The 25,346-nt window shown below is 47.9% G+C and overlaps 1 protein-coding gene across 1 annotated transcript in view; it reads right to left on the reverse strand.

Annotated features, from left to right (window-relative positions):
* LOC146348989 (tripartite motif-containing protein 54-like) overlaps window positions 1-25,346 on the reverse strand; it is a 55,674-nt gene that overhangs the window by 20,226 nt on the left and 10,102 nt on the right. The window contains exons 3-7 of the mRNA XM_084854467.1: window positions 22,377-22,542; window positions 13,069-13,164; window positions 7,600-7,833; window positions 3,207-3,229; window positions 2,948-3,072 (exon numbers count right to left, since the gene is read on the reverse strand). Coding sequence (XP_084710593.1) covers window positions 2,948-3,072; window positions 3,207-3,229; window positions 7,600-7,833; window positions 13,069-13,164; window positions 22,377-22,542 — 644 coding nt within the window. The remainder of the gene's footprint in view (window positions 1-2,947; window positions 3,073-3,206; window positions 3,230-7,599; window positions 7,834-13,068; window positions 13,165-22,376; window positions 22,543-25,346) is intronic.

A 25,346-nucleotide genomic window follows, 5' to 3' on the forward strand; every position in this document is an offset into this window, starting at 1 on the left:
GGGGGATTTTCCTGCTGGTATGGCTGGTGCTCCTGTCGAAGCCCAGGTCGCTCTGTGGAATGCAGAGATGACTCGGGCGGTTGACACGATCGCGCCCAAGCGCCCTCTCCCTCTGAGCAGAGCCCGGCCAGCTCCTTGGTATACACCTGAGCTGAGGGCAATGAAGCAAGAGGGGAGATGGCTAGAACGCAGGTGGAGGAAAACTTGTGCTGAGTCTGACCAAACACAGGTAAGAGCCCACTATCGAGCCTACTCTGTGGCGGTGAGGGTGGCAAAGAGGCAGTTCTTTTCCACCAGCATTGCATCTTCTCAGTGTCATCCAGCGAAGCTTTTCCGAGTGGTTCGCGGCCTGTTACATTCTGGGCCAGGGAGAGAGACGGTGGAACCCTCGGTAGCACGCTGTGACGGGTTTGCGCGGCACTTTGAGGATAAAGTCGCTCAGATTCGTCATGAATTGGACACCACCATTAATGCAGTTCCATTGGTAGAGGCGTTCAGAGCACCGTCTGGTCCAGTTTTATTGGATGACTTTCAGTTACTGAGGCCTGAGGATGCGGACAAGGTGCTTGGCCAAGTCCGATCGACCACTTGTGTGCTTGACCCTTGCCCTTCATGGCTTATTAAATCAAACAAGGAGGGGTTGTCCGGCTGGGTCCAGGAGGTTGTAAATTCCTCCTTGAGAGAGGGAGTGGTGCCTGCTGCTTTAAAAGAGGCAGTAATTAGACCACTCCTGAAAAAGCCTAACCTGGACCCAGAGGATGTTAACAATTATAGGCCAGTGGCCAACATCCCCTTCCTGGGCAAGGTGCTTGAGCGGGTGGTTGTAGGACAGCTCCAGGCACTCTTGAATGAAACGGATTATCTAGATCCATTTCAATCGGGCTTCAGGCCTGGTTTTGGAACGGAAACTGCCTTGGTCGCCCTGTGGGATGACCTCTGCCGGGAGAGGGACAGGGGGAGTGCGACCCTGTTGATTCCCCTGGACCTCTCAGCGGCTTTCGATACCATCGACCATGGTATCCTTCTGGATAGGCTGTCTGGGTTGGGAGTTGGAGGCACTGCACTACAGTGGTTCCGCTCCTACTTGGATGGCCGATTCCAGAAGGTGGTGCTGGGGGATTATTGCTCTGTGCCATGGCAATTGTGCCATGGGGTTCCACAGGGCTCTATTTTATCCCCCATGCTGTTTAACATCTACATGAAACCGCTGGGGGAGGTTATCCGGAGGTGTGGGCTGAGGTGCCATCAATATGCGGATGACACCCAGCTCTACCTCTCTTTCTCATCAAAACCAGGTGAGGCAGTGGCTGTTCTGAACCAGTGCCTGGGCACGGTAATGGACTGGATGAGGGCTAATAAACTGAAACTCAATCCAGACAAGACGGAGGTACTGTTAGTGGGTGGTTCGTCTGCCCGGCTAGGTGATATTCAACCTGTTCTGGAGGGGGTTGCACTCCCCCTAAAGGATCAGGTTCGTAGTTTGGGGGTGCTCTTGGATCCAGAACTGTCACTTGAGGCACAGGTGAACTCAGTGGCACGGAGCACTTTTTATCAGCTTAGGCTGGTATACCAACTACGCCCTTATCTGGACAGAGATAGCCTAGCTACAGTTATCCATGCTCTGATAACTTCTCGTCTGGATTACTGCAATGCCTTATACGTGGGGCTGCCTTTGAAAACGGTCCGGAAACTTCAGCTGGTCCAAAATAGGGCAGCAAGATTGTTAACAGGGACTGGCCTGCGAGCTCATATTACGCCAGTACTTTTCCACCTGCACTGGCTGCCAGTCCATTTCCGGGCCCGATTCAAAGTGCTGGTGTTAACATTCAAAGCCCTTAACGGCTTGGGGCCAGGTTACCTGAAGGATCGCCTCCTCCCATATGTGCCTGCCCAGACCTTAAGATCATCATCAGCGGCCCTTCTCCGTGAGCCCCTGCCAAAGGAAGTGAGGCGGGTGGCTACTAGGAGGAGGGCTTTTTCTGCTGTGGCACCCCGGCTCTGGAATGAGCTCCCTCCCTAGTGAGGTTCGCCTGGCACCTACATTGTACTCCTTTCGGCGCCATGTGAAGACCTTTTTATTTTCCCAGGCATTTTAGCTTTCTAAATTTTTATCTTTGCTGTTTTAAATCTGTATTTTAAACTCCTGTACTGCTGCTAGGTTTTATTGTGGTTGTATTGTTATATTGTGGTTTTAATGTTCTATATATTTTAAATTATTTTATTGTGTGTTGTTTGGTTTTAGTTTTTGTGAACCGCCCAGAGAGCTTCGGCTATTGGGTGGTATAGAAATGAAATAAATAAATAAATAAATAAATGCAGACTACTGGGGAGGGTTCAGAGGAGGCCAACAAAGATGATCAGGGGACTGGAAACAAAACCCTTTGAGGAAAGACTGAAGGAACTGGGCATGTTTAGCCTTCAGAAGAGAAGACTGAGGGGAGATCTGATAGCGCTCTTCAAGTACTTGAAAGGCTGTCCCAGAGAGGAAGGCCAGGATCTCTTCTCGATCATCCCAGAGTGCAGGACACAGAATCATGGGCTCAAGTGACAGGAAGCCAGATCTCGGCTGAGCATCAGGAAAAACATCCTGACTGTTAGAGCAATATGACAATGGAACCAAGTACCTAGGGAGGTGGTGGGCAATCCCACACTGGAGGCATTCAAGATGAAGCTGGAGAGCCATCTGTTGGGGATGCCCTGACACGGATTCCTGCACTGAGCAGGGGGTTGGACTCGACGGTCTTATAGGCCCCTTCCTATTCTATGATTCTATGCCAGGCAAAGTCCGTCCTCTCAGGCTTTTAATTACATTTGATCTGCCATTTAGAGCAGACCCTGGCTAAGGCCCGACAATTCCAAAATGGTTTAAATCCTTCATTTTCATTGAGTTGCAATTTGGGCACCCAGACGTTCCCCCCAACACACACACACACACACACACACACACCTTTGATGAAATCCAGTTGGTAGAGGACGCGTTCCTCAGCATTGAAATCCACCGTGTAGTGCTCCATGTTGTCATATCCCAACTCCAGTGCATCGGGTTTGCAGCTGTGGGTCATCTCAGCAATCCTGGGGTGGGGAGGGAAAGCAATGGTAGACTCCAAGTGGAGAGCATTCCACTTTTCAAATCCCAAAAGGTGGTTGTTGGTGGGAGGGGGGAAGGGTCAAGACATGGATGCAATAAGACAGTGAATCATACTTACTTCTGGATGAGAACTTTGGCATTCTGATGGAGGAAAGAAAGCAGACAAAGGGAATGTGAGTGGAAAATCAATATTTATTTTTAAAAGCATATGAAAAAGTTTGAAGAGTGCCTTTTCTCATTTCCACTTCGATGAGTCAGTTTCTGTGTCAGAAAATGCTTGATTGGACTAGCTAATAATATCTGGTGAAACTGCAGAAGGTGAACACAGGAAGATGCCTCATGCCAAATCCAAACACTGGTCTATCTAGCTTTGTACTGCCTACACCAGAGGTGCAGGACCACAGGACCATAGGACCAGTCCACCTCAGGTCCCAATTTGGCCCTCTGAAGTTCCCCAGATGACCACACCCTTCCCATGATGGCCAGTGGTTTGGTGGTTTCCCAGATTTTACTGGGTAGTTTTCCCCCCATTCTAAAAAGTTGAAATGCCTCCTCTAAGGATTAGCTACTGGCAGGAAGAGGTTTAAGCTACAGCATGCTGGTATATTTGGGATTTGAGCGCTGTCCCCTTTCCCTTTGGTCCCATCTAGCTTTGCCTTTTGTCCACCCACCCCTGGAATGTGGCCTGCTCCCACAAAATTGAATTTGGCCCTCAAGCTGAAAGAGGTTCAGCACTTCTGGCCTACTGGAGCTGCTTAGTAGCTGCTTAGACAGGGCTCCTCCCCAGTCCTCATCAGAGATGCTGAGGACTGAGCCAAGGGGACCTTGTGCAGGAAAGGTCTGTGCTCCACCACTGAGCAATGGCTCATCCCCAAGAATGGGGAAGGGAGCCTGAGCAGGATTTCAACTTGTCCAAGGGCAGGGCACCATTGTCCTCCTGCGTAACCGCTTGCCCCCCCCATGACTAGTAAAGGGGCCCAATCAAATCATGCACAATTAGCAAACATAATGCTTAGCTTGCTCATAGAATCATAGAACAGCAAGGTTGGAAGGGGCCTACAACACCATCGAGTCCAACCCCCTGCTCAATGCAGGAATCCAAGTCAAGGCATCCCTGACAAGTGGCTGTCCAGCTTCATCTTGAATGCCTCCAGCGTGGGAGAGCCCACCACCTCCCTAGGTCATTGGTTCCATTGTCGTATTGCTCTAACAGTCAGGACGTTATTCCTGATGTTCAGCGGGAATCTGGCTTCCTGTCACTTGAGCCCATGATTCCGTGTCCTGCACTCTGGGGTGATAGAGAAGAAATCCTGGCCTTCCTCTCTGTGATGACCTTTCAAGTCCTTGAAGAGCGCTATCCTATCTCTCCTCAGTCTTCTCTTCTCAAGGCTAAACATGCCCAGTTCCTTCAGTCTCTCCTCATAGAGACTGTGTTAACTTTACACAGGCTACCAAATTCAGGTTTCTTTGCCCAAATTATGTGCTAAATTGGGATTTCTTTAAAGCGCATATACAGCACTTGCAAAGAAATATAACTCTGGGAGACAAGTCCTATACTCAGAGGCTGAGCACCTACTTCACATGCAGAACGTCCCGGGTTCAATCCCCAGCATCTGTAAGGAGAACCACAAAAGCTGTCTGATCGTCAAGAGAGCCGCTGCTGCCAGTCACTGTTGACAGTCCTGGGCTAGATGGACTAAGGGTCTGAGTCAGTATAAGGCAACTGCCTCAGTTCCTATGTAACTCCAGGATAGACCAGTGACCAGTTGCAATCCTCTCTATGCATTTATAATTTCACCATCTGTGACAACCGTCCACAGCCTGGTGCCCTCCAGATGTTTTGGACTGCAACTCCCAACATTCCCAGCCAGCTGGCTGGGGATGATGGGAGCTGCGGTTCAAAACATCTGGAGGGCACCAGGCTGGGGAAGACTGATTTATAATGCCAGCAAGCCCACAACAGTTCAACCACTGCAAATCTAGACTACAATTATCAGCATGTACTGGCCATGGGTACCAAAGAGATATTGGGCCTAACATATTTTATATAACATTGAAGGAACTGTGAAATTCCTCTCTCGCCCAGCCTCACAACAGCCAGATGCTGTTCATCAGTATAAGATGCTGGAATGGCAGCCAAAAGATAAGAACTTGTCAAAGGCCGTTTCCCCAATTCTCTACCAGAGATCTGAATGAACCAGGATTTCCCTGTATGCCAGATCCAACGTAAGAACATAAGAAGAGCTATGCTGAATCAGACAAGGGGTTCATCTAGTCCAGCATTCTGTTCACACAGTGGCCAACTAGCTATTGACCAGGGACCCACAAGCAGGGCATGAGTGCAACAGCACCCTCCCATCCATGTTCCCCAGCAACTGGTGTACATAGGCTCACTGCCACTGGTACCAGAGGTAGCACATAGCCATCAGGACTGGTAGCCTTTGATAGCCTTCTCCTCCAGGAATTTGTCCAACTCCCTTTTAAAGTCATCCAAATTGGTGGCCTTCACTACATAGAATCATAGAATCATAGGGTTGGAAGGGGCCTACAAGACCATCGAGTCCAACCCCCTGCTCAATGCAGCAAATTCCATAGTTTAACTCTGTGCTGTGTGAAGAACTACTTCCTTTTATCTGTCCCAAATCACCCACCAATCACTTTCATGGGATGACCCCGGGTTCTAGTATTTTGAGAGAGGGAGAAAAATGTCTCCCTATCCACATTCTCCACACCATGCATCATTTTGTAGACCTCTATCATGTCTCCCTTTACCCTCCTTTTTCCCAAGCTAAACACTCCCAGCTGTTGCAACCTTCCCTCATAGGGGAGATGCTCCATCCCCTTGATCATTTTAGCTGCCCTTTTCTGCCCATTTTCCAGCTCTACAATATCTTTTTTTAGATGTGGTGACCAGAACTGGACACAGTTTTCTAAGTGCAGTCTCACCATAGATTTCTATCTACTTCTGTGTTGATTGGATATCAAAAGTATTTGTCCTCTTTAGTGCTCCTCAAGTCCACCCTCAGATTTTAACCTGATACAATAAGGGCGCAATCCTGTCTAGATAGGCAGTCACCTCTGAACTCGGGGGTGACCGCCTATCCAATGCAGGGCAGGAGAAGCACGGAGGGGATCGTTCCCTCTGCGGTCCTCCTGCCCTGCATTTTTGGCTAGACAGCCGATTTTGGCTGTCTAGCCGCAGGAGGGCTGAGCAGGGAAGGAGGCTGCTGTATGACACGTTGGATGTGTCGTACAGGTGTTTCCGCCCTCCCTGCCCCGGAATGCCCCCAGACACGCCCCTTTTCGGCCGCTCCGCGCCCCTCTTGCGAGTGTGGAGGATGGGGCTGTTCCGCGCTGCCTCGGAGGCAGCATGGAAGTGGGGGGAGGTCAGTTCTCCAGGAACCAACTTTGGAGTGCAGGATCCAAGGTCAGTTCCCGGAAAACGACATATCCTACGGCCATCTAGCCGCTGTCTAGCAGCCATAGGATTGCTCCCTAAAAGGACTAGTTGCTACTTTTTATCTTTTGTCTCTTGTGTTGAGTGCTCGGGACATTGAGCTGGGAATGAGACTCATAAATATTATAAATAAAACAAATAATAGTAATGCAGAATCACATGGTACAAGTATTGCTGGGCTGTACCACCTCGGAGGGGCAGTTGATTGCATGCTTGAATGTTTACTCACCCAAAAAACAAAATCACCCTCCCTGCACATAGAAAACTGGCGTGTCAGGCAGTTGGCTGCCTTAGAACACTTCCCCTTGGAAAAAGCGCAGAACAGGGCAACTAAAATGATCAAGAGCCTGGAGCATCTCCCCTGTGAGGGAAGGTTACAATTGCTGGGATGATTTAGCTTAGGAAAAAAGGAAGGAAAGGGGAGACATGATAGAGGTGTACAAAACTATGCAGGGTGTGGAGAATGTGGATAGGGAGACATTTTTCTCCCTCTCTCAAAATACTAGAACCCAGTGGGGTCATTCCATGAAGCTGATTGGTGGGAGATTCAGGACAGAGAAAAGGAAGGGCTTCTTCACACAGCACGCAGTTAAAACTATGGAATTCGCTACCACAGGATGTAGTGAGGGCTACCAATTTGGATGGCTTTAAAAGGGGGTTAGATAAATTACTGGAGAAGGCTATCAATGGCTACTAGTCCTGAGGGCTACATGCCACCTCCAATGTCAGAGGCAGTACACCAGTTGCTGGGGAACATGGGTGGGAGAGTGCTGTTGCACTCATGTCCTGCTTGTGGGCTTCCTGTGGGCAGCTGGTTGACCACTGTGTCAATAGGATGCTGGACTAGATGGACCCTTGGTCTGATCCAGCAGGACCCTTCTTATGTTCTTATGTCCTTGACATGCTGATCTTCTAGACCTAGGGAGCTGCTTCCATGAGGAAACATTCAAACATGCAGCTCCCCCTGCTCCAAGTCTGAAATGGTACAGCCGAGGAGAGCTGCACCACATAATTACTGTACATATGCAGAAGCTGAGCAGAGCCGTGACTTAACCTGTACAAAAACAGCCATCTGGGGCTCCTCCATGGACTGCAGCGCAGTGTCCACCAGCTTGGACGAAGACTCAATGTGGTCACTGCACACTTTGCTGAGGGATTTCAGGTGCTGGCATTTCTCCTCCTGCTCGTATGTGATCCTCTGCAACATGATCTTTCGCCGCTCTTCCAAAATGGCGCACATGCGGTCAAACTTCTCGCATAGGGCCTGCTTCCGAGCTTTGCAATTGTCCTGCTCAAAAAAAAGGGGGGGGAGTTCAATCTGCATTTGGTATCTCTTCAGACTCAATGGCCCAGTTTAGACATAATAAAACATGGTTTGTCATTACGAGAACAAACCTAGGCAAGCGCTGGGCTCACACATTCCACATTCCCTCCTCCTCCTCATGCATGAGGAGGGAACCAAAAGGTGCTACTTTAAGTTTTCAACTTAACACAGTTGCCTGCGATGGCCACACTCAAAGAACTGTGGTTTGTTCTAACTGTAGTTAAAGCAAACCAGAAAATCAAACCATTAGTGCATCTTCCCTCTGAAATTGCACTTTTTAAAACACTATGTCTATATACTCCCACATACACATATATACACACACACATACATGCTCTACATAAACAGATGAGATACTTTAACAACTACGTGACAGATTTCCTTTCCTCTAGAGCAAAGCGTTTTTGCGCACACAAAAATCCATTAACACAGCAATTTTCAAAGTATCCGAATCCCACCCACCTGCTCCCCAAAACCTATTCTGCTTAATTCGCTCAGGGTTTTTTTTTTGGGGGGGGGGTGACAAAAGGCATTTATCTACAAGCAACTGAGGAGGGGATGAGGGGCAAATTGCAAAACAAACGGAAAACTCTCTGAAATACTAGTGGTGAGTTTCTTTCCCCCCACAGTACTTTCAAAAATATTTGATTCATCCTGAATCACCCAGAGAATAGTATAATGCAGCAATTTAAGCAAATGTTCCTGAATCAAGAGTCCTTAAATTCCACACCCTGTTTATACACCAGTATCAGACCAATCCTCTGTTTTCATTAACCAGAGCAATTTTTGCCAAATGCTTTACAGAAACAATGGCAATTTAGGGAGTGGGAGATGTAGACTACACACACATCCCGCTTTCTCTCCAAAGAGAATTTGGCATGGGTCTTTAGGGGGGGCAGCAACTGACTAACTCATCTGCTGCAGGAAACCCATATCTTTTTGTAGTTGGTTGTTTGGGAGCATCTCCACACCAGCGTAAAAACCTGCATTTAAAATGGGGCTTTCTGCTTCCACTTTGAATGCAGGATCACAATGACTCCCTTTTTCACATGCTTCATTTTCCCCCACCCCTCCCTTCCCCCTCCTTCTCCCTATCTTCCATTCTTTCTCATTGATCTCGCTCCTCTTCTTGCCGCTTTTCCTCTTTTCCCAGAGGGAATTCAAGCGGAACACAATGGGGTAATTTGATAGCTCATTATCTGAAATGTATTTAAAAATGGAACAAAGGGCATTTAGTGCAGGGGACGCCTTGGAGGTTCACGGCATCATGTAAAGAGCCTGCAAACTTCCGTGAAGGAGCCATCTCCATCTCAGGATAAAAGCTCCGTGTGAAGGGAGCCCTTTGTGATAATGGCTCGCAAAAGCCACATTGGGCATGGCATGCAACATTTAGCATCTAGCATGGGGGTGGGGAACATGTGTTCCCCCAGATGTTACTGGGTAGGAAGATGTTTTTCTCCCTCTCCCATAATACTAGATCCCAGAGTTGTCCCAAGGAACTGAATGGTGGGAGATTCAGAACAGACAAAAAGAAGGCCTTTTTCACATAGCAAACTATCCATCCTGGCTCTTCCTTCACTCTTATGTAGGTGCCCTGTGGATTTCCCCTGCTGTTGGAGACAGTGTGCTGGGCTGGACAGATAATTTGGCAGTTTGGGTGTTGCATCTTCACACAGCACATATTAAACTATGGAATTCACTACCACTAGGTGTAGCAATGGCCACCAACCTGGATGGCTTTAAAGGGGGGTTAGGCAAATTCATGGAGGATAAGGCTATTCATGGCTGCTAGTCCTGATGGTTGTACACTTCTGCAAGTATCAGAAACAGTATGCCACTGTATACCAGTTGCTGGGGCTCACGAGCGGGAGGGTGCTGTTGCACTCATGCCCTCCTTGTGGGCTTCCCATTGGGGCAGCTGGTTGGCTGCTGTGTAAACAGAATGCTGGGCTAGATGGGCCCTTGGTCTGATCCAGCAGGGCTCTTCTGATGTTTAACACTGCCTGGAGGGCCACAAGTTCCCCATCCCAGATCTAGCATTGAGCATCCATAACTCTGGAGTTTGAAACAGGCAACCTTTCAGCTCTTATGGGGAGAGTCTTGGAAGTGTGATAGGTGATGTCTGTTGAGACCTCTGACATAGGACAGGCACCCGTGGGGCTTGGTAGGAACATAGGAAGCTGCCTATACCAAGACAGATGATTGGTCTACCTAGCGCAGCATTATCTACTGCGTGAACCAGCAGAGCTCGCCAGGGTTTCAGAGGCTGGGAATTGAACCTGGGACCATGTACGGTACCATTGAGCTACAGCCAGCGGAGGCTGGTGGCTCTGATGCCAATGGTGTGGTGAATCCGCTCCAGGTTTCAGTCAAAACCAGTCAGGAGCTCTCCAAGGTGCTTTGCACAAGGGGGATTCACTGCCCCACTGACCCTTCGCCACTTTCCAGGGACAAGGAGATTAAAATGCCCAAGTAGCTGGTTGATACTACTCATGATTAACAGAAGCCAAGCAAACTAAGAAAACAAACACTCATTTACAAAGTTTTTTGTAAAGCTTTTTGTGGTGCATAAGAACTTTGATGGTGGTGGTGGTGGTGGTAGTAGTAGTAATAATAATAATAATAATAATAATAATACAAATTATATCCAAAGTGGAGAATGTTGCTGGACCTCAGATATTGTTGGACTTCAACTTCCATCAGCCCCAGTTATCATAGCCAATGGTGAGGGGTGAGGGGAATTGCAGTCCAACATCTGGAAGGCTGTCAGGAGCGCCCTAGTTGCCTCTTGCAGTCCCCTCCAATAGCCAACTTAGGACACAGACGACAAGGATTCTTTCCAAGGCTTTATTCCTTTATGTCTCTTACAGATACTAATCACCAGCGACTAAGCAAGGAACTGCACTGGGGAAAGATAGCAGAGTAGCCTAAGCTCCAGGTAAGGCAGCTGGTCCCCATTTGAAGGGGAACCGCGGGAAGACTCTGAACTTATGGGCTATGGAGAGATCCTCCCTCTTTCCCTTGGGTCCTCAGGACGCGACCGTTGTTTTAGCGCCAAACAAGCGGAGCGCCTCCTTTCGGCGCCCTCCCTCTGGCACCACTCCCTGCGTCTGCGCCGAGCGTCCAGCAAGCCCCCCTCCAGCGCTCTCTCACTGCCAGGGTCACTCTCTCTCCCAGGAATGCCGGCAGGAGGAATCTCTGCCAGCTGCTGTGCTTGTGAGAGATGAGCGAGCTCCTCTCCCACGGACTGCTGTTCCTCCTCAGAATCAGAACTGCTCTGGGGCTCTATGGGCTCAGTGTCCACCCTGACAAAGGCCACGTTTCCCACCGCTGGATTATATGCAGCACGCCCCATGAGTTTGGATGCATGCATGAGGATGTTAGCGCTCCTCCTCCTTGTTCCTCCCCTTGCTTAGTTGCTCAGAGAGGGTCGGTCAGCAGGCAGCAAGAGCAAGGAGGAGCAACAGCAGGACCAAGAGGCTCCATTGGTGGACTGTGGGGTCCCTACTGGGCCATGGGCCATTTAGTCAGCCATTTAATGGCCATGGGCCATTTAATCAGCCATTTTAGAAAGGCTGGGTTGGCCCACATATTAATAATCACATATTAATAACCAGCCATTTTAGAAAGGCTGGGTTGGCCCACATATTAATAATCACATATTAATAACCAGCCATTTTAGAAAGGCTGGGTTGGCCCACATATTAATAATCACATATTAATAACCAGCCATTTTAGAAAGGCTGGGTTGGCCCACATATTAATAATCACATATTAATAACCAGCCATTTTAGAAAGGCTGGGTTGGCACACCGGCTTCCTGTCACTTGAGCCCATGATTCCGTGTCCTGCACTCTGGGGTGATGGAGAAGAAATCCTGGCCTTCCTCTCTGTGATGACCTTTCAAGTCCTTGAAGAGCGCTATCATGTCTCCCCTCAGTCTTCTCTTCTCAAGGCTAAACATGCCCAGTTCCTTCAGTCTCTCCTCATAGAGACTGTGTTAACAAAAGTCCCTTACCTGATCCCGAAGCTTGATTTGCAGTGGGGGTGAGGAACTCCGTCCCATGGGCGCCGCCATTTGCATAAGCACTTTTTTTTTTTTTCCAAAGTCAGCCGTGATAGGCTACGTAAACATTTACGTAGCCTGTCACGGTGTTTTTTAAAAATCTAGCCGTGATAGGCTACGTAAATCTTTACATAGCCTATCATGTTTGTTTGTTTGTTTGTTTGTTTGTTTGTTTAACTTGGAAATGGTGGCAGCGGCAGCCGGTCAGAAGACTGGCCGCCAACGCCAAACCGCCGCCAACGCCAAACTGCCGCCAAACCGCTACCAGAGCCGCCGCTGCCAGGGACATTCGCACAAGGTAAGTCCCGTCCTGTGGGGGGGCGGGGGGGCAGACTGTTTCTCCACCAATTTCGGGGGGCCAAATGCACTGGCATTCGGCCTCCCCGGGATTCGTGGAGAAATTCTCTGACATCCCTACTGGACGTTCCTCCATCTCCAAGGAGCCCTCCCACTCCCCCAGTTGCCAATCTGGGCTCTACACTGGGTCCGGGTTCATCTCAACAACTGGTCTGATGCGGGAAGTGATGCGGGATGAAGCCACCCGAGGAACGTCTCTTTTCCGCCAAGTAAGAGTATGGCTTGACATAGCTGTGTGGAGAGATCAGGACTTGCTGCACTCATGCAGAATTTGAGAATCTTGGGCTCATAAAAATAGCCCAGAACTAGGGCCATCTCAAAGGATTTCAGCACCCTGGGCATGCTATGATTGCGGCACACGCATGCACACACACAATGCTACTACCCTCAGTCCCCAAACAGCATGAAATGGACTCATTGGACCCCTAACTGCTCCAACGCCCTCATTGGCTGCGCACCCCCTGGATCATAGAACAGAAGGGATGGAAGGGGTCTACAAGGCCATCGAGTCCAACCCCCAAAGTGAGCAAGTTGATTGGTTCAGCTTGCTGCCTCACACATTAGGAGAAATGTTGTGCCTTAAAATGGCACACAGCTGCAGCCTGGCCTGGCCAATGCAGCGCTTTCCTTTGCTGTGTTCCAAGTCTTGCCCTGCCTGGGGTCGCTTTGGCCCCTAGATCTCTCAGTGCCCTAGATAACCACCCACTTTCCCTCCCCCTAGAAACAGCCCTTCCCAGAACCTTGCAAAACAGGGCTGCCGAGAAGTGATGTCCTACCTCAATATTCTTGCACGTGCCTTGCAAGCCACCGATGCAGGCCTGGATCCTGTCGTTTGCAGCCACGAGAGCACCAATCCCGTCCGTCAGCTCCGCCTCAATGGGAGAGTTCACAAGGTCAGATTGATCGCCACAATCACCACGATCACCACAAACACCGCCCCACCAACTCCCCTGACACCCCGAGGGGGAATCAACTGCCCTTTTCCTCCATTTCAAAGTGAGGTATAGAACAAATTCCCTCCCTATGCACAGGGTTGCACATCACCCCTGGCACCCAGCTCCAGATCCCCAAAGAACCAGAATACTGTGTAGACATCAGCAAGAAACGAGGAAGGAAATGGCTTCGGATAGAGGCTATGCATGCAAGTCCCCAATGGCACATAGATGCTGTCAGTAGCTCTAGCAGGCCCCACAGGGAAGACAAAGGGTCGGGATGCCTGGTTGACAGTTAGTGATGCGCAGCATGGGATGAACTGCTCCACTGGAATGGTACGACCCTCCGTGCTCCTGCACCCATCTGCAACACACACTGTGTGGGTCTGATACACATCAGCATGATCAGCTGGACTTGCACCTACACAGATATGAAACAAAAGCTTGTTCTAGGATTGCCCCCATGAGACATGGACATCTGTCTGTGTTGACAGGTATATAAAAATGTACTTCTTTATTTATGTTATTTAATAAATCTGTGCACCACCCTTCAATCTGCATATCCTCAGATCACAACAAGAAGGTGGAATTTTAAAATGTAAACAATGAACACAACAGAAAAACATAAGAAGAGCCAGACCAGAGGACCATGTAGTCCAGCATTCTGTTCACAAAGTGGACAACCAGCTGCCTGTGGGAAGCCCTCAAGCAGGACATGAGTGCAACAGCACCCTCCCGCCCATGTTCCCCAGCAAATGGTGTACTGCCTCTGACATTGGAGGTAGCATGTAGCCCTCAGGACTAGTAGCCACTAATAGCCTTCTCCTGCATGAAATTGTCCAACCCCCTTTTAAAGCCATCCAAATTGGTGGCCATCACTATGACTTGTGGTAGCGAATTCCATAGTTTAACTTTGCAATGTATGAAGAAGCCCTTCCTTTTATCTGTCCTGAATCTCCCACCAATCAGCTTTGTGGGATGACCCTGCTGGGTTCTAGTATTATGAGAGAGGGAGAAAAAAAATCCCTATCTAATTTCTCCACGCCATGCATAATTTTGAAGACCTCAATTATGTCTCCCCTCACTCACCTTTTCTGTAAGCTGAATAGTTCCAGATGTTGTAACTTTTCCTCATAGGGGTGTTACTCCACCTCCTTGATCATTTTAGTTGCCCTTTTCTGCACTTTTTCCAACTGTACAGTATCCTTTTTAGGTGCATTGACCAGAACTGCACATCATATTTCAAGTGTGGTCACACTACAGATTTGTTTGTATCAGGGCATTATGAGATTGGCAGTATTGTTTTTGATTCCTTTCCTAATTATGCCTAACATGGAATTTGCCTTTTTCACAGCAGCCACACACTGGGTAGACAGTTTCATTGAGCTATCCACCACAACCTTGGTTAGTCATGTGACCATGAACATGTGTTCCTTTTGTTTTCCTCATTTGGGCAAGACTTCCATTTGCAAAAGGAAGCTTTCTTTTCCCCAATAGCTTCCTTGGCACTGCTCATTGACCATGCTGGTGACCTCTTGGACTTGGTACTACCTTTCATAACCCATGGTAAACATTTTAGCTGGTCTTCTGTACTGTGGTTTTGAGTAACCGCCAAGCATTTTGGAAAGATTTAAACCTCTTGACTTGACTCCCCCTTTCAACTTCCTTTTCCCCAGTTCCCTCATTTTAGAGAAGTTTCCTCTTTTGAAGTCAAATGTGCCTGTGCTGGACTTACTTGGCAATTTTCCACTGAAAGATATATTAAATCTGATAGCACTGCAGTCACTGTTTCCAACTGGTTTGACATAGGGATGGTGGAGAAATCTGCAATTTAGGTAGAAGTAAGTGCTTTATGGCTGCAAATGGCATAAAATATGTCAATTACAGCTGTAATTTTCCCATGATAGGCTAACAGCAGCTGCCATTAGCCTATCTCGCCTTTCATAAAGCTGGAGAGCCACCACACAAAATACAGTAGATGCACCAGGGGATTCTGTGGGGCCCCAAGCGGCCCAGATTTCCCTGCAGACTGGCTGTCAGGGGGGCTGCCCATCCCTAGATCAACAACATTTGCACTAGGTCCAGGGCAACACCATTTAGGATTAAATCCAGGGTCCTCTCCCCTCTGATGGGTTCCATGACCAACTGTTCTAGGGCACAGTCATTTAGGGCATCAAGAAATTTAACCTCTTTACAGTGACTGGAACACGCACTGATCCAGTCAATGTGGGGGTAATTGAAGTCACCCATTATTACAACACTTCCTCATTTGACTTAATTCTCCATCTCAAGACCACCCGGAGCAATGTTATCATGTAAACAATTACTTTTGGAGCCTGGTATTGCCATTTCTGTGGACCCCTTTTAGGTTTTCTAGTCTACTTGACAGTATGCCCTCTTTGATGTACAGAGCAACATCTCTTCCAGTATGCCCTTCACTGCCCTTCCTATAGCACTTATACCCAGAAATGACCCTACCCTGCTGGTTCTCTCCATTCCATTATGATCACTATATCTGAGTTCTCCTTTAAAACCAGGAGAACTCCAACTCTCCAGTCTTGGCTCAGGGGCTTCTAGCATTAGCCCAGAAACACCTATACACAAGGCCCCTCCCCAGATGTCTCTGGCATGTGCATCTTCTGCTATGGCCCTTAGGCCATATTTCACCATATGCTCCTGACCTATTCCCTCTCTGGCCCATTTGGGCAATAGGAAACATTTTCATCTTCATCGCCTAAGGATGACTCATCCCAAACTGGATGCTTCCCAGCTCCTGTCAGCTTTCCTCCAGTGTTTAATTTAAAAGCTCTTCTGCCAGCATTTTTATGTTAAGTGCCAGCAGTCTGTTTCTGTTCTGGTTCAAATGAAGCCTGTCCCTCTTCTACAAGCCCGGCTTGTCCCAAAATGTTCCCCTGTGCATAACCAATCTGAACCCCTCCCTTCCTGCACCACCATCTCATCCATGCATTGGGACTCCTCACCTTGGCCTGTCTAGCTGGTCCTGTGCATGGAACAGGCAGCATTTCAGAGAAAGCCACCTTGGTGGTCCTGGATTTCAACCTCCTTCCCAGCAACCTAAATTTGGCTTCCAGGACCTCACGACTACATTTTCCCACATCACTGGTACCAGCATGGATCATGATCACTGATCCCACCCCAGCACCATCTACAAACTTGTCTAGATGGTGTGTGGCCAAGTTCTGCACCTAGGAAAAAGAAACCCAATGCATAGTTACAAGGTGGGGGATACTTGACTCAACAACACTACAAGCGAGAAGGACCTTGGAATTGTTGTAGATCACAAGCTGGATATGAGCCAACAAGGTGATGTGGCTGCAAAAGAGGCAAATGCTATTTTGGCTGCATTAATAGAAGCATAGCTTCCAAATCCCAGGAAGTACTAGTTCCCCTCTACTCAGCACTGGTTAGGCCTCATCTGGAGTACTGTGTCCAGTTCTGGGCACCACACTTAAAGAAGGATGCAGACAAACTGGAGAGGGTTCAGAGGAGGGCAACAAAGATGATCAGGGGACTGGAAACAAAGCCCTATGAGGAGAGACTGAAAGAACTGGGCATGTTGAGCCTTGAGAAGAGAAGACTGAGGGGAGATATGATAGCACTCTGCAAGTACCTGAAAGGTTGTCATAGAGAGGAAGGCCAGGATCTCTTCTCAATCACTCCAGAGTGCAGGACACGGAATAATGGGCTCAAGTTCCAGGAAGCCAGATTCTGGCTGAACATCAGGAAAAATGCCCTGACTGTTAGAGCAAGACGACAATGGAACCAATTGCCTGGGGAGGTGGTGGGCTCTCCCATACTGGAGGCATTCAAGATGAGGCTGGACAGCCACTTGTCAGGGATGCTCTGACTTGGGATTCCTGCATTGAGCAGGGGGTTGGACTTGATGGCCTTATAGACCCCTTCCAACCCTGCTATTCTATGATCTGCAACCTTTGCACCAGGCAGGCAGTATACCATGCAGTTTACACGTCCTTCAACAAACCCAGCTGTCTATGTGTCTAATGCTTGAATCTCCCACTACTACAAGCCCCCTGCTGGCACCCCCTCAGTGTGAGAGGATATTTGTTCGTCTTCCAAGGAATGACTCACTCCTTCCCCGAGACCCCCCTTCTCCACGACAGCAGAGGAGTTTTCTTCCAGGGATTGAAACACTGCTGTTAGGTCCCCAAAGGTCTCATCCACTAACCTTTCTGCCTCTCTTAGCTTCTCCAAGTCACCCACCTTGTCTTCAAGGGAACAGACTTGTTCCCTGAGAGCCAGGAGCACATTACACCAAGCACACACCCATGACTTCTGTCCAGCTGGCAGATAGTCATACATGTCGCACTCAGTGCAATATATACTGGAGAGCCTCCACACCCCGTTTCATTCAAGAGTGCCTGGAGCTGGCTGGCAACCACTCGCTCAAGGACCTTGCCCAGGAAGGAGACGTTGGCCACTGGCCTATAGTTGTTAATGTCCTCTGGGTCCAGGTTAGGCGTTTTCCAGGAGTGGCATGATTACTGCCTCTTTTAAAGCAGCTGGCACCACTCCCTCTCTCAAGGAGGAATTTACAACCTCCTGGACCCAGCCGGACATCCCCTCCTTGTTTGATGTAATAAGTCATGAAGGGCAAGGATCGAGCACATAGGTGGTGGACTGGATTTGGCCAAGCACCTTGCATGCATCCTCGGGCCTCAATAACTGAAACTCATCCAATAAAACTGGACCAGACGGTGCTCTGGACGCCTCTGCCAATGGAACTGCATTAATCGTGGTGTCCAATTCATGATGAATCTGAGCAACTTTATCTTCAAAGTGCCGTGCAAACTCGTCACAGCGTGCTACTGAGGGTTCCACAGTCTCTGTCCTTGGCCCAGAATGTAACAGGCCGTGAACCACTCGGAAAAGCTCTGCTGAACAACACTGAGAAGATGCAATGCTGGTGGAAAAGAACTGTCTCTTTGCCACCCTCACCGCTACAGAGCAGGCTCGATAATGAGCTCTAACTTGTGTTTAGTCAGACTCAGCACAAGTTTTCCTCCACCTGCATTCTAGCCACCTGCATTCTAGCCATCTTGCTTCATTGCCCTCCACTTGGGTGTATACCAAGGAGCTGGCCAGGCTCTGCTCAGGGAGAGAGGGTGCTTGGGTGCGATCGTATCAACTGCCTGAGTCATCTCTGCGTTCCACAGAGTGACCTGGGCTTTGACAGGAGCACCAGCTATTTGTTGTTGTTGTTGTTCAGTCGTTCAGTCGTGTCCGACTCTTCGTGACCCCATGGACCATAGCACGCCAGGCCTTCCTGTCCTGCGCTCTCTCCCGGAGCGTGCTCAAGTTCATATTCATTGCATCCGTGATGCTATCTAGCCATCTCATCCTCTGCCGTCCCCTTCTCCTTTTGCCTTCAGTCTTTCCCAGCATCAGGGTCTTTTCCAGAGAGTTTTCTCTTCGCATTTGGTGGCCAAAATATTTGAGCTTCAGCTTCAGTATCTGTCCTTCCAAAGAGCAATCAGGGTTGATTTCCTTTAGGATGGACTGATTTGACCTCCTTGCAGTCCAGGGGACTCGTAAGAGTCTTCTCCAGCACCACAGTTCGAAAGCATCAATTCTTCGGCGCTCAGCCTTCCTTATAGTCCAGCTCTCACAGCCATACATTACTACTGGGAAAACCATAGCTTTGATTAGACGGACCTTTGTCGGCAAGGTGATGTCTCTGCTTCTTACTATGCTGTCTAGGTTGGCCATAGCTTTCCTCCCAAGGAGCAAGCGTCTTTTAATTTCATGGCTACAGTCACCGTCTGCGGGGATCTTGGAGCCCAAGAAAGTAAAATCTGTCACTGCTTCCATTTCTTCCCCTTCTATATGCCAGGAAGTGATAGGGCCAGATGCCATGATCTTCGTTTTTTTAATGTTGAGTTTCAAACCAGCTTTTGCACTCTCCTCTTTCACCCTCAACAAGAAGCTCTTGAGATCCTCTTCGCTTTCTGCCATTAGGGTGGTATCGTCTGCATATCGGAGGTTGTTGATAATTCTCCCGGCAATCTTAATTCCGACCTCTGATTCATCCAACCCGGCATTTCTCATGATGTACTCTGCATATAAGTTAAATAAGCAGGGTGACAATATGCAGCCTTGTCGTACTCCTTTCCCAATTTTGAACCAATCGGTTGTTCCATCTCTGGTTCTTACTGTTGCTTCTTGACCCTCGTACAGGTTTCTCAGGAGACAGGTAAGGTGGTCTGGTACTCCCATCACTTTAAGAATTTGCCACAGTTTGTTGTGATCCACACAATCAAAGGCTTTAGCGTAGTCAATGAAGCAGAAATAGAAGTTTTTCTGGAATTCTCTTGCTTTCTCCATGATGCAGCGAATGTTGGCGATTTGATCTCTAGTTCCTCTGCCTCTTCAGAACCCAGCTTGTACTTCCGGTAGTTCTCGGTTCGCATACTGCTGAAGCCTAGCTTGTAGGATTTTGAGCATCACCTTGCTGGCATGTGAAATGAGCGCAATTGTGCGGTAGTTTGAACAATCTTTGGCGTTGCCCTTCTTTGGAATTGGAATGTAAACTGACCTTTTCCAGTCTTGTGGCCACTGTTGAGTGTTCCAGATTTGTTGGCATATTGAATGCAGCACTTTAACAGCATCATCTTTTAGGATTTTAAATAGCTCGACTGGAATACTGTCATCTCCGCTAGCTTTGTTGTTACTAATGCTTCCTAAGGCCCACTTGACTTCACTCTCTAGGATGTCCGGCTCAAGTTCAGTGACCGCACTATCATGGCTATCAGGGACATTCAAATCTTTCCTGTATAGTTCTTCTGTGTATTCTTGCCACCTCTTCTTAATCTCATCTGCTTCTGTTAGGTCCCTGCCTTCTTTGTCCTTTATCATGCCCGTCTTTGCACAAAACGTTCCCTTGAGATCTCCAATTTTCTTGAAGAGATCTCTAGTCTTTCCCATTCTGTTGTTTTCCTCGATTTCTTTGCATTGTTCATTTAAGAAGGCCTTCTTGTCTCTCCTTGCTATTCTCTGGAACTCTGCATTCAGTTGGGTATATCTTCCCCTTTCTCCCTTGCTTTTCGCTTCCCTTCTTTCGTGAGCTACTTGTAAAGCCTCATCAGACAGCCACTTGGCTTTCTTGCATTTATTTTTCTTTGGGACGGATTTCGTTGCTGCCTCCTGAACAATGTTACGGACCTCCGTCCATAGTTCCTCAGGCACTCTGTCTATCAGTTCTAATCCCTGAAATCTATTCCTCACCTCCACTGTATATTCATCAGGGATATGATTTAGGTCATACCTGAAAGGTTTAGTGGCTTTCCCTACGTTCTTCAATTTAAGCCGAAATTTTGCAACAAGAAGCTCATGATCTGAGCCGCACCAGCTATACCACCAGGAAAATCCCCCAGAGCCCTCTGGAATCCATCAGAATTTATAGTTATTTATTTATAGTTCTTTACTAGGAGAGGGTGCAGAAGAGTCGGCTGCCCTGGCTTCCTCACCCTGTTGCTAAACTCACATGGGTGCTTAACTCACATGTGTTAAAAGGCTTTTTATTTTCATGCTTTGCCATGGGGGCTTCTTGTGCTTGGTGAGCCAGATTCCCTCACAAGCCTGTTTCTTTGTATATCTTTAGCTACCTTGCCCCAACTGCTGCTGCAGCCAATTAGATGAGAAGGCCTCATTTATAGGGTGTGGCTCAACTACTGGCCTGAACTAACTTCTAGTGACTGGAAATCTAGGTCAGCTGAGCCCCCTGAAATGCAGATTTTCTACTTAGGGGAGAAGACAATAGACAATGGGTAGGTGATTAAGGAAAGGATGTAGTTTGCGCTGCCCTGGGAATGCAAGGAGCTGTGTCACTGATCCTGGCTCAGTGTGAATTTTTTTCACTCTTCATTTTGTTTTTGAAGCTAAATAAAAAGCTGAACTCTCACCTTGGGATGAGGCCTATTTCTGAATTTTAGTTTATGAGCTGCCCTATAAGTCCTAAAACCTGAGCCTAACTGAGCCTGAACTGAAGCTAGACTACAATTTTTTTTGTTTATAACTAAGCAGAGCCTTCTATCTTGGCCTGCACAGTGGCCCTTGTCAATATAGAGCTATGTATTTCTTTTACTGCCCCTTTCCAGAGTTTGAGTTTGTGGTTGAGGTTCTCTTCAACCACTCAGGAATCTCTGTTAGAGCAGGGCTGCAAGAACTGTATGTTTCTGCTGGCTGTCCCTCCTGGGATTTAGCTCTCAACCATAAGTTTGTAAAGGGTTACCCTTCTAGAATTCAGCTCCCTTTGCTGTGCCCTTGTTTTGGCTTCAGCTGATGATTTATGAGTTTCAATGAGTTTTAAATGATTACCTGAGATAATTTAATAATTAAACAAGTAAATAGCACTTACCTTTTCCTTGGATAGGTGCTTAACTCGCCTGTGTTCTAAAATACTTCTTTTTACCTTGATGCTTCATCACTGGGGCTCCTTGTGCTCAGTGAAGCTGCACTATACCAAGTTGGACTACTGGTCCTTTTAGCCTACTATTGTCTACTCTAGCTGGGAGCAGCTCAAGGTTTCAGGAATATCTTGCCACCCAAGAGCCTGTAAACACCAAAGGCTGAACATGGGATCTTCTGCATGCAAGCATGTGAAGCTATGGCCCAACCACAATCACTGTCTAAGGTAGAGGTCCCAGGCTGTACCTTAGCCAGGGGGATTGTTGTGTGATGGAAATGCAACTCCAGGTTGGCAGATGCCTCTTATGGCCCATCTTCACTAAAATATTTAAGCCCCTTCATAGCACTACGCTTCCCAGAGCCCCTTAACTGGAAGCTATAGCAGTCAAGCAGCTTTGAGACTGGCTTTAAACATGTGATGGAGATCTGCTGTTATGTCATAGCAGCCATCCATCAGTAGGGGCCATAGTTCAGTGGCAGTCCCAGATCCAGGATCCAGAGTCTCCATTTAAATTATCTTCCTGCAACTCCGCCCATTCCCAGGCACCACTGACCATTGCTGGCCAGGAATGATGGGAGTTGTAGTCCAACACATCTGGACCGCACCAGGTTGGGGAAGGCTGATCTAGAACATCCCAGCTTCACAAAACATAAATGGAAGGGACGTAGGTGCCCTTGTAAGCGGATGCAAGCAACGCCAGGCCAACCTTCTGTTTAGTATAGATGTCCGAAAGAGGGGCCACTTCACATTCCTTGTGTTCTCCAAAGACCTTGCAGAGGGAGCAGGTGGGGACCGCACACGTCACACAGTAGATGTTGATCTTTTCTTCTTCGTGTTCTTCACAGGTTGGATGCTCACTTTTTAACAGAGGTCTGATTGGGGACAGGGACAAGGGTTGGAGCAGATAAGAAAAATGTGTATATAAGATATGTGTGTGGATACGGACATTAATAGACCTTGGAAAGCTGCTGCCAGTTAGAAGAGACTATTGTTGACACTGACTGGCAGTGGCTCTCCAGGGTTTCAGACAGAACCCTTTCCTAGCCCTACCTAGAGATTGATTGGTAGTTTGACTGGGAGATCCCTAGAGATTGGGATTGAACCTGGTACCTTCTGCATGCAAGTCATATAATATTCCACTGAACTATGGCCCCTCCACTAGATGGACTGAAGATTCCAATTCCCATCAGCCCCAGCCACCATGACCAATGGGCAGGAATGCTAGAAATTGTAGTCTAACACATCTGGAGGACACTGGGTTGGGGAAGGATGCCTTAGGTTCATTTGAGGCCTGGCCACCTATTCATCTAGATTTGACAGTCACCCAGTCAACTGTAGCAAGTGACCAAAGTCTCCAGATGATTAGGCAAGCAAATGCTGCAAATTGGAAGAAACTGGGGGTTATTCTTTCAGGCCACTGACGTGCCACAAATGAACCTGGGTATCCGAAGTTGCCTTACACAGAGTCAGACCATTGGCCCACCCATCTAACTCAGTATTGTCTTCTCCAGCCATCCCCACCAACCTGGTGCCCTCCAGATGTGTTGGACTACATCTCTCATCCATCATCTCCATCCAGCATGGGCAATGGAGTCCAACACAGCTGGAGGGCACCAGGTTTGGGGAAGGTTGGCCTACTCTGATTGGCAGCAGCTCTCCAAGGCCTTGCTCAGGAGGTCTTGCCCAGGTCTGCTACTCGAGAAACATCCTTGTAATAGAAGGTTGAATTTGGAAGGCTTATTCTCCACTATGACTAACGTCGGTAGATGTGGGGAAAATGGGCTAGTAAACACTTATGCCCCCTTAATGGATCACTGCCTTGTTGTGATGAAGGGGCTTGTGTAACTCAGTGAAGCCATAAGCTATGCCGTGCAGGGGCACCCAAGACGGACAGGTCATGGCAGAGAGTTCTGACAAAATGTGGTCCACTGGAGAAGGAAATGGCAACCCACTCCAGTATTCTTGCCAAGAAAACCCCATGGAACGTATCACAAGGCTAAAAGAGATGACGCCGGAAGAGGAGCCCCTCAGGTCGGAATGTGTCCAATATACTATTGGGGAAGAGCAGAGGGAATTTCCAAGTAGCGCCAGAAAGAGTGAAGCGGCTGGGCCAAAACCAAAAGGACACTCAGCTGTGGATGCGTCTGGTGGTGAAAATCTGAAAATCCAATGCTGTAAAGAACAATATTGTTTAGGAACCTGGAATGTAAGATCAATGAATCAAGGTAAGCTGGAGGTGGTCAAACATGAGATGGCAAGATTGAACATCGACATCTTGGGAATCAGTGAACTAAAATGGACAAGCATGGGTGAATTTAATTCAGGTGACCCTCATATCTACTACTGTGGGCAAGAATCCCATAGAAGAAATGGAGTAGCACTCATAGTCAACAAAAGGGTGGGAAAAGCAGTACTGGGGTACAATCTCAAAAACGATAGAATGATCTCAGTACGAATCCAAGGCAAACCATTCAACATCACAGTAATTCAAGTCTATGCCCCAACCACTGAGGCCAAAGAAGCTGAGGTTGATCGGTTCTATGAAGACCTACACCAACTTCTAGAACTAACACCAAAAAAAGATGTCCTTTTCATCATAGGGGATTGGAATGCTAAAGTAGGAAGTCAAGAAATAACCGGGTTAACAAACAATAGAATGGGAAAGACTAGAGATCTCTTCAAGAAAATCGGAGATCTCAAGGGAACGTTTTGTGCAAAGACGGGCATGATAAAGGACAAAGAAGGCAGGGACCTAACAGAAGCAGATGAGATTAAGAAGAGGTGGCAAGAATACACAGAAGAACTATACAGAAAAGATCTGAATGTCCCTGATAGCCATGATAGTGCGGTCACTGAACTTGAGCCGGACATCCTAGAGAGTGAAGTCAAGTGGGTCTTAGGAAGCATGACTAACAACAAAGCTAGCGGAGATGACAGTATTCCAGCTGAGCTATTTAAGATCCTAAAAGATGATGCTGTTAAAGTGCTGCACTCAATATGCCAAGAAATTTGGAACACTCAGCAGTGGCCACAAGACTGGAAAAGGTCAGTTTACATTCCAATTCCAATGAAGGGCAATGCCAAAGAGTGTTCAAACTACTGCACAATTGCGCTCATTTCACATGCCAGCAAGGTTATGCTCAAAATCCTACAAGCTAGGCTTCAGCAATATGTGAACCGAGAACTACTGGAAGTACAAGCTGGGTTCTGAAGAGGCAGAGGAACTAGAGATCAAATCGCCAACATTCGCTGCATCATGGAGAAAGCAAGAGAATTCCAGAAAAACTTCTATTTCTGCTTCATTGACTACGCTAAAGCCTTTGATTGTGTGGATCACAACAAACTGTGGCAAATTCTGAAAGAGATGGGAGTACCAGACCACCTTACCTGTCTCCTGAGAAACCTGTATGAGGGTCAGGAAGCAACAGTAAGAACCAGACATGGAACAACCGATTGGTTCAAAATTGGGAAAGGGGTACGACAAGGCTGCATATTATTGCCCTGCTTATTTAACTTATATGCAGAGTACATCATGAGAAACGCCAGGTTGGATGAATCACGGAATTAAGATTGCCAGGAGAATTATCAACAACCTCCGATACGCAGATGATACCACCCTAATGGCAGAAAGCGAAGAGGATCTGAAGAGCGTCTTGTTAATGGTGAAAGTGGAGCG

Source organism: Heloderma suspectum, chromosome 4 (genome assembly GCF_057233095.1).
Source record: "Heloderma suspectum isolate Gila_16-S chromosome 4, 16-S_ref, whole genome shotgun sequence".
Classification (NCBI taxonomy): domain Eukaryota; kingdom Metazoa; phylum Chordata; class Lepidosauria; order Squamata; family Helodermatidae; genus Heloderma; species Heloderma suspectum.